Below are 12,680 nucleotides of genomic sequence, written 5' to 3' on the forward strand. Positions count from 1 at the left end.
GGAAGGACAGAGCAGAATGCCACATTGTAGGTCTAGAGATGCGCAGGGGTGCAGGTACAAACATTGTGTGTGAGAAAGTAGACTGAAATTGGTATTAACAAAGATATGGTAAATCAGGGCAGACTGATCGTAGTGGTTACAGTACTTTTAATTAAAAGGATAATAAAACTTAGGGCTGCTGTGACCAAGCAGTTCTAGGTGCTTCAGTCCAGAACCGCACAGCTGCTACGGTCACAGGTTCGAATCCTGCCTCAGGCATGGATGTGTGTGATGTCATTAGGTTAGTTAGGTTTAAGTAGTTCTAAGTCTAGGGAACTGATGACCTCAGATGTTAAGTCCCATAGTGCTTAGAGCCATTTTAACCATTAAACAAGCTGTGATTGACCATCAAGGTAGGTAACTCACAGACATGTAAAAATGTGTGATGTATTAGGTAACAAGGCAATGGTACACACACAAAATGAATGAACAGGGGATAAACCATGATAAAAAGTAGTAGTAACAAAATACCAAGTAAGTTGTCGTAACATATGTAGGATACGTTATGGGCTCAAGTGACATAAAATAAAATGTATTAAAACTATAATTTGAAAAAAAATCTAAAATGTAAGTGTAGCAGTGTGAGCAGCAAAATAACAAACAACATGATCAGGCTGAGTGCTTTGCTTTATACGAAGGAGTAATGATATGGAAAGGAGGTTAAGAGGCAAAACAGACGAATGGGTGCTTAGAAAAATAGGCCTGAACATGTAATATATTATTTAACGAAAACACAAGTTACAACATCGCTTGTTCATTTAGTGTACATAGTGATTTTTGGTTCAAATTACATAAAATTTCAATTTTCCGTAAATTGAGGACACGACCTTTCAGCTGTAGATGGAGGATACAAGTTATTATTTATGTCTGGGATAGAGTGTTTATATGCTCTGAGGTGGTTAGTTAATGCAGATCTTGAATTAAGTAAGGCCTGATGTTCTTTGAACCAAATAACGAATATACACACTATTTGTCCAAGATAAAAGCATTGGCAGTCATCACAACTACTCTGGTAAACACTTGGCAATGTGTGGGATTTCAACCAGAATAGCAGAATCCACTATATACACTAAGTGAGCAAACATTAGATTTCGGTACACACACACACACACACACACACACACACACACTCACAAACACACACACAAATAAGCAAGAACACCTCACACACATGACCACTACCTTCAGCAACTCTGATTAGAATTACATTTTAGACTTTGTTTTTGAATAATGGCTTTTAAACATTTGATTTTACATCACTTTAGCCTGTTGTGTATCCTACATATGTTATGATGATTTGCTTAGTATAATTTTTATTACCATTTTATTTTATCATTGTTTATTGCAGTTTTTTATCCCCTGTTCATCCATTTTGTGTATGTACCATTTGCCTTGTTGCTTAATACATCACATATTTGTACATGTCTGTGAGTTACCTAACTTGACGGTCTACTACAGCTTGTTTATCTTTTATTATCCTTTTAATCAACACATTGCAATAGCTCAGACAAGTTAGTTCTGATTTACCATATCTTTGCTAATACCAATGTCAGTTAATTTCCTCTCGTGCACTGTTCATGGTCCTCTGCTCAATCCTAGCAGCTTCCGTAGTGTGCTCGATGGTGGACAGTGTGGGCACAATGTTTGGTTTTGGTTCCTTTTAATTTTGTCTTACCCTTCTGTTCATTCCTTTTTTAGGGCCTGTTTCATTATTAGGCTCTCTTCTCTTCTTTTTTTTCTTTTTTCCTTCTCTCTCTCTCTCTCTCTCTCTCTCTCTCTCTCTCTCTCTCTGTCCACCCAAAATGCAGTAACTTGGAGACTTCACACTGAGTGGCCTGAGGGTTTGTTATGCATATTGAACAAGTACAGTATGTGAGTCACTTTGTTTCCTAAGTTTATTCTCCTGTTTTTTCCAGGGATGTTGGACTATGTTTCCCCACTCCTCTACTTCAGTATGTTACAGATTTTACTACACACACCTGTAGCTGGGATTTTAACATCCCAAAACCTGTCGTGGATTGATTAAATAATTATTACAACTGATGTGAATGGCATTCTATTAATCATGTAAAATTGTTAAAAAAAAAGTCTTTCTTTGGGATGATATTCAACCTGTGTGTCATATTCACACCTTCTTAGAGATGTTGTTGAACTTGTGCATCACATTCCCACCTTCTTCAGTCTTGGTGAACAATCAGAGACCTATTTTGCATTTTTGTCATTTTGTGATCGGTTTGTATCGATAATGTGAAGTCTCATCATCTGTGATTGTTTTTCCCAGAAAAGAATTGTATTTGTTTTTCATTTCAATTAGCTCCTCACATCATTTTTGTTTGAAAGCGAGGGTGTGTGCGACAGCCTGTGTCCTGGCTGAATACACAGTCATTAAAATCTTTCACCTCCCACTACACACACAACAGGTCAATGAACTCGGACCTGTGTGCTCTACAAGAGCTGCTTCATAGGGTGGCCCTGCTATTTTGCACAAGGTCTATTTATGACACATGCTTTCATACTGATGGTGCACAAACCCTGATGTATGTCTGTCTACCACCACAGTCAGCCATACTAATTGTGAACATAAAAGTTTCTTGTAGTCGAACGAAAGTGGTATGTGACAGTCTCGGGCAATCCAGATACGTTCTCACGGAAAATAGGATAGTCTATGTAATTTTAAATGTGTCTATTGGCAGTTTTGACATTTCTGCTGAAGGTGAAGAAATACCATTATTTTGCAAAACTTGCGTTTTTTTCCCCCACAGCATTACACCACCATGTAACAAGATATTATCATTCAGGCTATGATCACTTGCATGGCAAATACATGGTACAGTTTCATTGTCATGCTAGACTCGAAGCGTTCTTAAAACATAACGGTATTTACTCAACCTCTTTTTGGTAGTTCCACATGTTGTTTGCTTGTTAAATAATAATCTATACAAACTCATAGAAAGTTTGTGTAAGATATTTGTTAAGTGCTATAGCTTCCCTAATTCTTTGAATACATTGCTTCTTTATTTTGTTCTTACTTCTCTAAAACTCATCCATAAAACTTTTGTCTCATAAAAACTCAGGTATTGCCAGCAGGGTACACAGTAACCATTGGGAATTAATGTACAGATAAACCATCACATGGAGTCAGTTTTTTTGTTTATTACATGTACTTGATTGTTCAGTGAGAGGGACACCGGGCAAAGGCAGTAAAATCTCAGATCTCCAATTTCAACCAGTCTCTCTTCCTGTAATTTTTACTTATGTGGCAAGTAGAAGGGCCAAGTATTCTCAAATAATCCCCACTGACTGGAAGAACTGCAACAGAAAATAAAAAAACACTATAACTGCCATTGGAAGGTATCAATGATCGAATGATAAAAGCCAGAGTACGAGTAAAAGGAAAAAGCATTGAAATCATCCAAGCATATGCCCCACAGGTGGGGTGTACAAAAAAGGAGAAGGAGGAATTTGAAGATGACATGCAAAATCAGCTAAATGGAGGTAATCAGATTATAATAGGGGACCTCAATGCACATGTTGGCACAGACAGGAAAGGATTCGAGGAAATAATGGGACCAGAGGGCTGGGGGAACCGAAATAGAGAAGGAAAATTGTTGCTGGAATTCTGCAAGAGGAATGGGCTGGCGATCGCAAATTCCTGGTACAAGAAGAGAAGTAGCCACAAAATAACTTGGTACAGTGGAGACTGGTCCCAAACTTCAGTAGTAGACTATGTACTAGTGGATAGGCAGATGATGAGCAGCCTCACAGATGTTAAGGTCATTCCATCTGAGGCCTTAGACAGTGACCATCGGCTGTTGGTAGCCACCCTGAGAGAGAAAAAAGATAGGAGGGCAACAGATATACGGGAGAAAAGGTTGAAGACATGGACGCTGAAAGAGGATGAATGGAGGACCCAGTACCAGACACTGATCAGGAAGAAGCTGCCAAAGGAAGATCAGAGAACAGTGGAAGAAGAATGGGGAGATTTTAAGAGGGCTCTAGTTGAGGCAGCTGAGACTGTGTGCGGAAGAACTAGCACAAAGAGGAGAAGTAAGGAAACCCCATGGTGGAACAACATATGTAAAGAGGCAGCACTTCGAAAGAACAAAGCCTTCAGAGAATGGTTGCAGACCCGAACAGAGGAAGCTAGGGTAAAATATAAGGAAAGCAAGAAAGCAGCACAGACCATAGTAAGGGCGGAGAAGAAGAAGTGGATGGAAAAATGGACAAGAATGTTAGAAGAGGACAGTGAAGGGAACAAAAAAGTACTTTACACCATGGTAAGAAATAAGAGGAACGACAGAAGCGAGTGCCTGAAGATCATGGATAATAATGGAAGAGTTGTGGAGGAAATGCATGAGCTCAAAAAGATTTGGAAGGAGTACTTTGAAGATCTGTTGAATGCCGCCAAGCGGGTAACTAACAGCGTTGGAGAGCCTAAGGCAGCAGACGATTATAATAGTGGGGAAATTGATGATCTAACTTGGAATGAAGTGGAAGAAGCCATAAAGAGGATGAAAGGGGGCAAGGCACCAGGTTGGGACGAAGTAACAGTGGATATGATACGAGCAGCAGGAGAAGTAGGAACCCAGTGGCTATACAGAGTGCTGAGGGTGGTGTGGAAGGAGAACAGAATTCCTGAGGATTGGAAGAAAGGAATTATAGTCCCGATCTTCAAGAAAGAGGATAAAAGGAGATGTGAGAACTACAGAGGAATCACCCTGCTATGCCACTGTGGAAAAATCTATGAAAAGATCCTGGAGAAGAGAATAAGAAGCAGTATTGAAAGTAGACTGCAAGAGGAGCAGTATGGTTTCAGACCGGGAAGATCAACAACGGACCTCATATTTGTGGTAAGGCAACTGCAGGAAAGGCACTATGAGTACGGGAAGGACTTAATCATGGCCTTTTTAGATATTGAGAAGGCGTATGACAGTATCTGTAGGGACAAGCTCTGGGATGTGCTGAACGCAAAAGGGATAGATGAAGAGATAACACGAAAAGTCAGAAAAATGTATGAGGGAAGTGAGAGTTGTGTGAAAGTGGGGAGGGAACGTACTGCATGGTTCAAGCTGGAAAATGGGCTGCGACAGGGAAGTGCACTTTCGCCTTTATTGTTTATTATTGTTATGGATGAAATCCTACAGCAAGTTTCAGATGCAATTGGAGATCATAAAATGAAAGCAGTGCTTTTTGCCGATGACCTGATGTTATGGGGAAATTGCGAGAAGGAGGTGCAAGAGCAGTTAGATGTATGGGAGGCAACGGCAGCACAATATGGAATGCATTTCTCTGCAAAGAAAAGTGAAATAATTGTCACAACAAGGAAGAAGAATAGGCCAAATGTGGATATAACTTGTGGAGGGGAAAACTACAAGTGGTAGAGAACTTCAAGTACCTGGGAAGCATGATTGAAAGTAAGGGGGGAAACGCAATGGAAATAAATGAAAGGTGCAGAAAAGCAGGGCAGTTCTACAAATGCATTAGGGGGCTTATTTGGAGCAAGGAGGTGCCACAGAAATCCAAGGGAATTATATACCGAACCTACTTTGTCCCCATATTGGCGTACGGAAGTGAGACATGGGTAATGCACAAAAGCGACAAAAGTAGAATACAGGCTAGTGAAATGAAGTTCCAGAGAAGCAGGTTGAGTGTAACAAGACGAGACAGATTGCGAAATGTGTATGTGAGGGAAAGACTAAAGGAGGAACCAGTACAGGACAGGATAGAAAAATCAAGACTGCAGTGGTATGGACACATGAAGAGAATGGATGAGGGAAGAATTCCAAAGAGGATGTTTGATCTGCAACTGGAGGGGAACGGGCCCAGAGGAAGACCAAGAGATAGATGGGTGAAGGGAGTGAAGGAATGTGTGACGAGAAGAGGAGAGAACTGGACCAAGGTGGAAGAGGGGGAATGGTGGAAAGACAGAACACGATGGAGAGGCTTGTGTTCCCGACAGACCCAGCCAGTGGCTGGAAACTGTACAAGATGATGATGATGATGATGATGATGATGATGATAACTGCCATTTCTTAGGCATACACGATGCGACACTGATAACCTTAGCGTTGAGTGTCAGTAAGCTCAAACACACACGGTAATGTGATATGGGTCTCTCACAGACTATACACAGTGCTGCAGTAATTCCACTGGCCGTTTATAATTTATTACCTAAAGGACAGTTATCATTTTCATTGATTTGGGTAACTTACTTTGTTTCAGGCTTATAACTGTTTATGCAGACCTGTTCTATTTTGGCTATCCTGTATGACAAAAACAAATAGCTAAAATAGTAATGTAATATTTAGTGTTGCTTATCAGGATGATCCAACCTGTTCCACTATTTGGTTGTTTCATCATGAACCATCACACAGCAGAAAGGTTATGTAAATGAGAGAAATGTTGTGCCATAGAGTGACATCAATACTGAAACAGGGAGAGAGTTGCATAAAAGTGAGTTTTATTTTCTTGAAGCTAGCTGTTCATTAAGACAATGAAATAAGAAATTCTTACTTGGTTTTCAGATATGCGGCTCAAGGATTGCCACAGAATCCAGGATTGAGGCAGCCATCACCTCAGTTGATCCAGCAGCAGCAGCAGCAGCCTCAACAAGTTGTTCAAGTCACACCTCAGGCACCCCAGTTGGCTGGTCTTGGTCCAGGGGGGCACTTAGGTATTCGTAGTGCTCCTGGTGTGGCAACACAGGGTGCAGCTGGGGGACCTGGAACTGGTTTACAAAAGCAGGCCCTCCAGCAACTGTTGCAAACACTTAAGTCACCAAACACTCCAGAGCAGCAGCAACAGATCCTCCAGATTCTCAAAAGCAATCCACAGCTGATGGCAGCATTCATAAAACAACGGCAGGCATACCAAAACCAGCAGCAGCAACAAGCTGCTGCAGCACAAGCTGCAGCTGCTCAGCAACAGGCAGCAGTTACTGGGGCAAATACTGGTGTTCTTGCAACTGGACAGCAACAGCAGTTGCAGCATCTAATGTCCCAACAGCAGCAGCAGCAGCAACAACAACAACAACAGCAGCAGCAGGTAGCAGCTGCAGGTCGAATGCAGCAGATGCAAGCCATGCTTGGCCAAACAACGCCAGCCACACCGCACCATTGGTACAAGCAGCAACAGCAGCAGCAGCAACAACAACAGCAGCAGCAGCAGCAACAACAACAGCAGCAGCAGCAGTTACTGGCCATGCAGAGACATCAATCTTTTTCACAGCCTCCTGCACCTGTTTATGGACAACAGCAGCAGAGGCCTCGGCAACAGCATTTAGTTGGTGCATATGCGGGTGCCGGCTTCCCCACAGTGCCCGAACAACAGCCAGCACAGTATCAGCAACAGCAGCAGCAACAACAGCAACAGCAGCAGCCCCCTTTGAAACCCACACCTCCACCAGCACCATCACCACAAGGTGTTATGGGCCCACCAGGTGGAGCTGTGCAGTTGATGCAGGCTGTGCGATCCCCTCCACCGATTCGTTCCCCTCAGCCGAACCCTAGTCCGCGGCCAGTCCCATCACCTCGAAATCAACCAGTGCCATCTCCTCGTGGTGGTGGCCCTGTGCCTTCACCTCACCACCACCATTCACAGCCAACACACTCTCCGGCTCATGAACTAACGGGGGGAGAAATGATGCTTACACAGGGACACGGGCCTGTCACACACCACCCTTCCCCAGTTGCTGGTGCAAATGGTCAGGGTCCAAGTGACTCCAATGAAGTACCACCAATGACTCCTCAGGACAAGCTTACTAAGTTTGTGGAACAGTTGTAGTAGTACCAGTGTAGTAAAATGTACTTAAATTTTGTTGTGTCCCAATTTTCGTACGATAAAAGCAACATATACTTTCATGAAAGTTTGGAAGTATGTGGCAAGCTTTTTGATGGGGGAAAAGTATTAAATCCCGGTTGCACAGTAACCGCGACGTGTTTTGTGAAAACTGTTCATGTGTACAGTTCCCGTACGGTGCATTATATTACAGTATAAAGATAGAGAATTACCAGGTGCATCCTAATATCCACTGTGTCCTGTGTGTAGTGTAGTTGTATAAATAAAAATGTACAATGTGTGGAACCTGCGCCATCCCCTCCCTCCACAACCCTACATTATTTTATTTAACAGACTTTGAACCATACTGATCCCAAAGCTGAGGAAGGAAAAACAGCACTGCCTATTTCACGTTTATCTTGCTGTGGACACCATCTGCGTGTGGTGATATTTCAGTAGTTGTAAATAGTCAATGAATGAAATTAGTTTATCAGGGAAGGGAAGGGGGAGGCACTGTGAACTTTGTAAACTATGAATTATTGGCTTAGCAAGGCTGTGTTTTGTTTCTTTTTTTCTTTGTGCAGACATTAAAGGTGTAATATTAGAACACTGAGATTTGTTGCATAATAAAGCATCTGAACAAATAGTAAATATCTGTAATGTTCAAAGTGCAAGAAAGAAACTATACTTCTTAAACTATTAGTAAATTAAATTAATGAAACAGAATGGACTTTGGTGCATCAAAATGAATAGAATTTGTTAATTTTATTTTACAAAATGAACAAAACAAACAAAAAAAAACAGGAAGTGTTATCTTACCTTTCTGAGACATTAATAAAAATTGAAAAAAATGAATATTTCCTGCTATTATAAATCTACATTAACTGCATCAGTCAGGCTGATCTTGTAAAAGTCAGGTATGAAATATTGTGTAATATAAGCTGCAGTACTTTGCCCATGCTTTTTCCTTTGTAAAGGAAGAAGGCGGTAATAGTAAAATACTTTTTGTTTTCATTTATCACATTTGAATTTATTCAAAGAAAATTTGTATAGTTAGGTGATAAAGAAAGAAAGTAGATTTTGGAGTTCAGAGCAGTAGATATAGAACTGCATTCCCAATCCATAGGACATCCTACCCAGCAACCCATAGCCAGGTATATCTGGCACATTCTCTCTTAGAAAATTTATTTTAGAAACAATTTCCCTGTTTTCTAGTGACTTGAACAATCACAGATTAAAATTGCAGACTTCATTCCATTCAACAAAAAATTGCCTTGCATTTTCTGTGGAATGTACCTGGAAAAAATGCAGTAATTTGCGTTACAGCATATGCTTGTGCTATGAACAAAGCATGAAGACAACTCTTGGCTTCTGAAGAGCTTTGTCTTTTTTACTACCCCCACCCCTACACCCAGGCAAAATTGCATGAAGAAATATATTGGGAGGACATGAGGTTGCAAATTTTGTATCAGTGTTCACTCCTGTATTGCTCCTTTTACTTTGTGTAGTACTGTGCATTTAAAAGTGCTGCAGAATTCTTACTTTTTATTGTTACTTGTATTATTACTTTTATAATGTTTGTTTTGTTTAAAAAACAGTAGCTCCTTAATTGCTGGTAATAAGAGAAATCTGAAATTTCTTGTTTCCAATACTTTCTGTACTTCCTGCATGTCCATGAGGAGGCAAACGTTGCCCTTTTGGGACAGATATGCCTGTTGTTGTTTTTTGTTCTTTTTTATTGATCAGTAATGGGACAGAGAGATTTTTGAAATATACATTCAGTGTATGGATCATGAGATCTCTTACATAGAGTTTTGTAAATCACACATTGAAAATTTTTGGTAACCCTACTACACTGTATAGTTAGTTCTGTGAGTATAATAATGAGAAGGATTTTTCAGTGAGAATGATCTAAATCTCATACATGCATACATATGTTAATTTATGTACAGTTCATATATCTTGCAATATAAGTTCAACAATCAAATTGAAGTGAGATCTCAAATTTTTAATGTTTTTATTTTTGTTTATTTTTATTGAAAGAAATGATGTAATTTAAAGTGTATTGCTGGTGGAGTATAAAATATATTTGTAGCAGGCACAAGGTTGTGATGTTAATAGGGCAGTAAGGACATATATTGTGTCCTAATCTCCCCTCCACCCATGTATTAAAATGACTGTCCAGAAACACTTTAACAATGCCCAACTTGATTGGAAAGGGTATTTCAGTGGCATTAAATTTTTAAGATATTTGCAATGCTGTAAATATTTAAAAAAAGAAAGGACTTTTTTACCCATTAAAAATTCTTTGATGGGCTTACAGAGATTTCATATCTGATACTGATTATGTCATTAAAAGTAGCACAAACAGTAAGAAACTATCCTGTACTAAAGATTTAAAAGAAATATCACTTTTTCTCAGCATTCTTGGTCCTTGATATATTTATTGCCTGTACCCATTTCAGAAACATACGTCTAAAAAAAACTGCGTTGAACAATCATGCCATGGAATAAATATTGCTTTGTGTGTTTCCAGATGTGTTAGCATTTTATGGATGCAGTAGTTTTTATTTCTGTCATTGGTATGTATTATGTTACCAGTAGACACAAAATGTTATTGATGTTCCTGTATGGTAGTGTGCACGTAGTGCCTTACTGTTTAATATATTTTTTAAGTATGATTCTGCTGGTATTTGTGCAAAAGGTCTGTTACATGACATTCAGTGAAAATAGTTGAGAGTAGGTTTGACATTTAATGTACTGATTCTTGGCAAGAGCAGCATAGTGTGGAATTCATTGTGTAATTGTTTGTAGGCAGCTGTGTGCTGCAGGTATTCATGCATGTCATGGTTATTATCTTTGTTCATTTGGGGTATTCAGAAAATTAATTGTTTTTTGTATTATACTTTCGGTTGCTTAAATTTCAGTTAAATGAATTCTTTTTATTCCACATTGTGTTGCTCTTTTTTGCTACAATTTTGCGATGTGAAATAGTATGTTTGTTTAAGAGTGCATGCCCATTATCTTTGCTGTTTGGAACACTTGCTTCTTTTAAGTAGTAATTTTAAGTGTTCTATTTATTGTTGCTATCTTTGAACATAATCAGTGATCAGGTTGTTGAGATCATTCTGTGAAAGCTCTCCAAGTAAATAGTAATTCCTGTACTGTTCTTCAAAGTATCTTAGAGAAATCATTCAAGATTTCTTCAAGACGAAAACAACAGGATCCGATGAGGGTTGATAGCCATTGTATTATAGTTTCTCCAGTATGATAAGTCATTTGTACAAATGCATTATTAAATTAATAAATTTCAGCTATTTATCAATGATCGTTTGTTGATTTGTTTAAATTATTTGAGAATAATTTCTGCACAGAAGTTAGCAGTTGGCTGATTTAATGTTCTTCATTAATGTATAGCAGCTTATTCTATAAGTGAAAACATTTACTGTTTTCACTAATGCCTTATAGATAATTCTTCTCTTGGTGCAATCTAAGAGACTGTGATATTCTGAGATAAAGGGTCAATTCTTAGTCCACCAGGGCAGAATTCTCATTGAAACTTGTTTATACCGCAGTTGTCATCTATAATTGCGTATAATATGAATATTCACTGCTCTGCACTATACTTCTGCAGATCTTGCAGCATAATGACTTAAGAGTTCCTGTTTTATTGTCTTTGAATTTTGCTAAACCATAATTTGTTGCTTTTGCAAGTATTATTCATTGTCAGTTAAATGGTTTACATTAATTTGGTTTACAGCTGTCTTGCATGAAACACAGTAGCTGTGCTTCTGGCAACACTGTCTCAATTGTACGGGTTATGGTTGTATTTCTGTTCCCTTAGCTGGTGCTGATTTCCTTTTTTTTTTTTTTTTTTAATATGGTTCCTAGTTGATTTTTCACTTCAAAATTTACACAGCACACTAACAAAAAACTTTTTAGGCGCTTCCTTGCTACTGAGCTAATGACGGTGTAATGAATTTCCAATTTCCTTTATTAAGGAAGCATGCTGTTAAATCGATAAAATGTGTATCTCGGGGATAAGAGAGAGTATTTTAGTTACACTAGGGTTAACTCTCTTTTTTCCTCATTATGTTAATGTTAGATTTCTACATCAAACACCGAGCGAGGTGGCGCAGTGGTTAGACACTGGACTCGCATTCGGAAGGACGACGGATCAATCCTGCGTCCGGCCATCCTGATTTAGGTTTTCCGTGATTTCCCTAAATCAGTCCAGGCAAATGCCGGGATGGTTCCTCTGAAAGGGCACGGCCAACTTCCTTCCCCATCCTTCCCTAATCCGATGAGACCGATGACCAAGCTGTCTGGTCCCGTTCCCCAAACCAACCAACCAATCTACATCAAACACTAGTTTTAAAAATGGCTGAAAAACTTCAAAGGGAAAGATGATAGATGTATGATTCCACAGTCAGATCCTTTGCTCATATGCAAGTGGAATTTAGTAATTGAAATATTATAATCTTTTCTGTTTCATTTCTCTCTGTTCCCATCCATGTTAAATTTCAGATCACTGCCCTCAGTTTGCTGGTTTTCTGTACCTTCACTGGACTTGCGTAGGTCTTTCCTGGTCAATCTCCATTGTATGTTCCTCAATTTTGTCTTTGTCTATGGGTTGTGTTACGAGTTTGGTGCCAAGTGCGGAGAAAGCAAAGGGCAATAAGCGAATATTTACATGACCTCCATTGTAAGGAACAGTGAGGTATGATAGCAAATCTGAATGCTTAAAATTTAGTGCACATTTCTATAAAATTAATTATTTATTGTAAATAAAGTAATAAGTTGATGAGAATATTTAACTCAAAGATAAAAGTTGGAGAAAGTTCACAGAAATGCAGATTTCAAAT

General features: G+C 39.2%; 1 protein-coding gene across 1 annotated transcript in view; it reads left to right on the forward strand.

Annotated features, from left to right (window-relative positions):
* The window catches only part of LOC126473473 (histone acetyltransferase p300), a 171,376-nt gene extending 160,233 nt beyond the window's left edge, over positions 1 to 11,143 (forward strand). The window contains exon 31 of the mRNA XM_050100549.1: positions 6,564 to 11,143. Within this exon, the coding sequence (XP_049956506.1) occupies positions 6,564 to 7,821 (1,258 nt within the window). The 3' untranslated portion in view covers positions 7,822 to 11,143. The remainder of the gene's footprint in view (positions 1 to 6,563) is intronic.
* The last annotated feature ends 1,537 nt before the right edge of the window (positions 11,144 to 12,680 follow it).

The sequence above is a fragment of the Schistocerca serialis genome, chromosome 4 (assembly GCF_023864345.2).
Source record: "Schistocerca serialis cubense isolate TAMUIC-IGC-003099 chromosome 4, iqSchSeri2.2, whole genome shotgun sequence".
Classification (NCBI taxonomy): Eukaryota; Metazoa; Arthropoda; class Insecta; order Orthoptera; family Acrididae; genus Schistocerca; species Schistocerca serialis.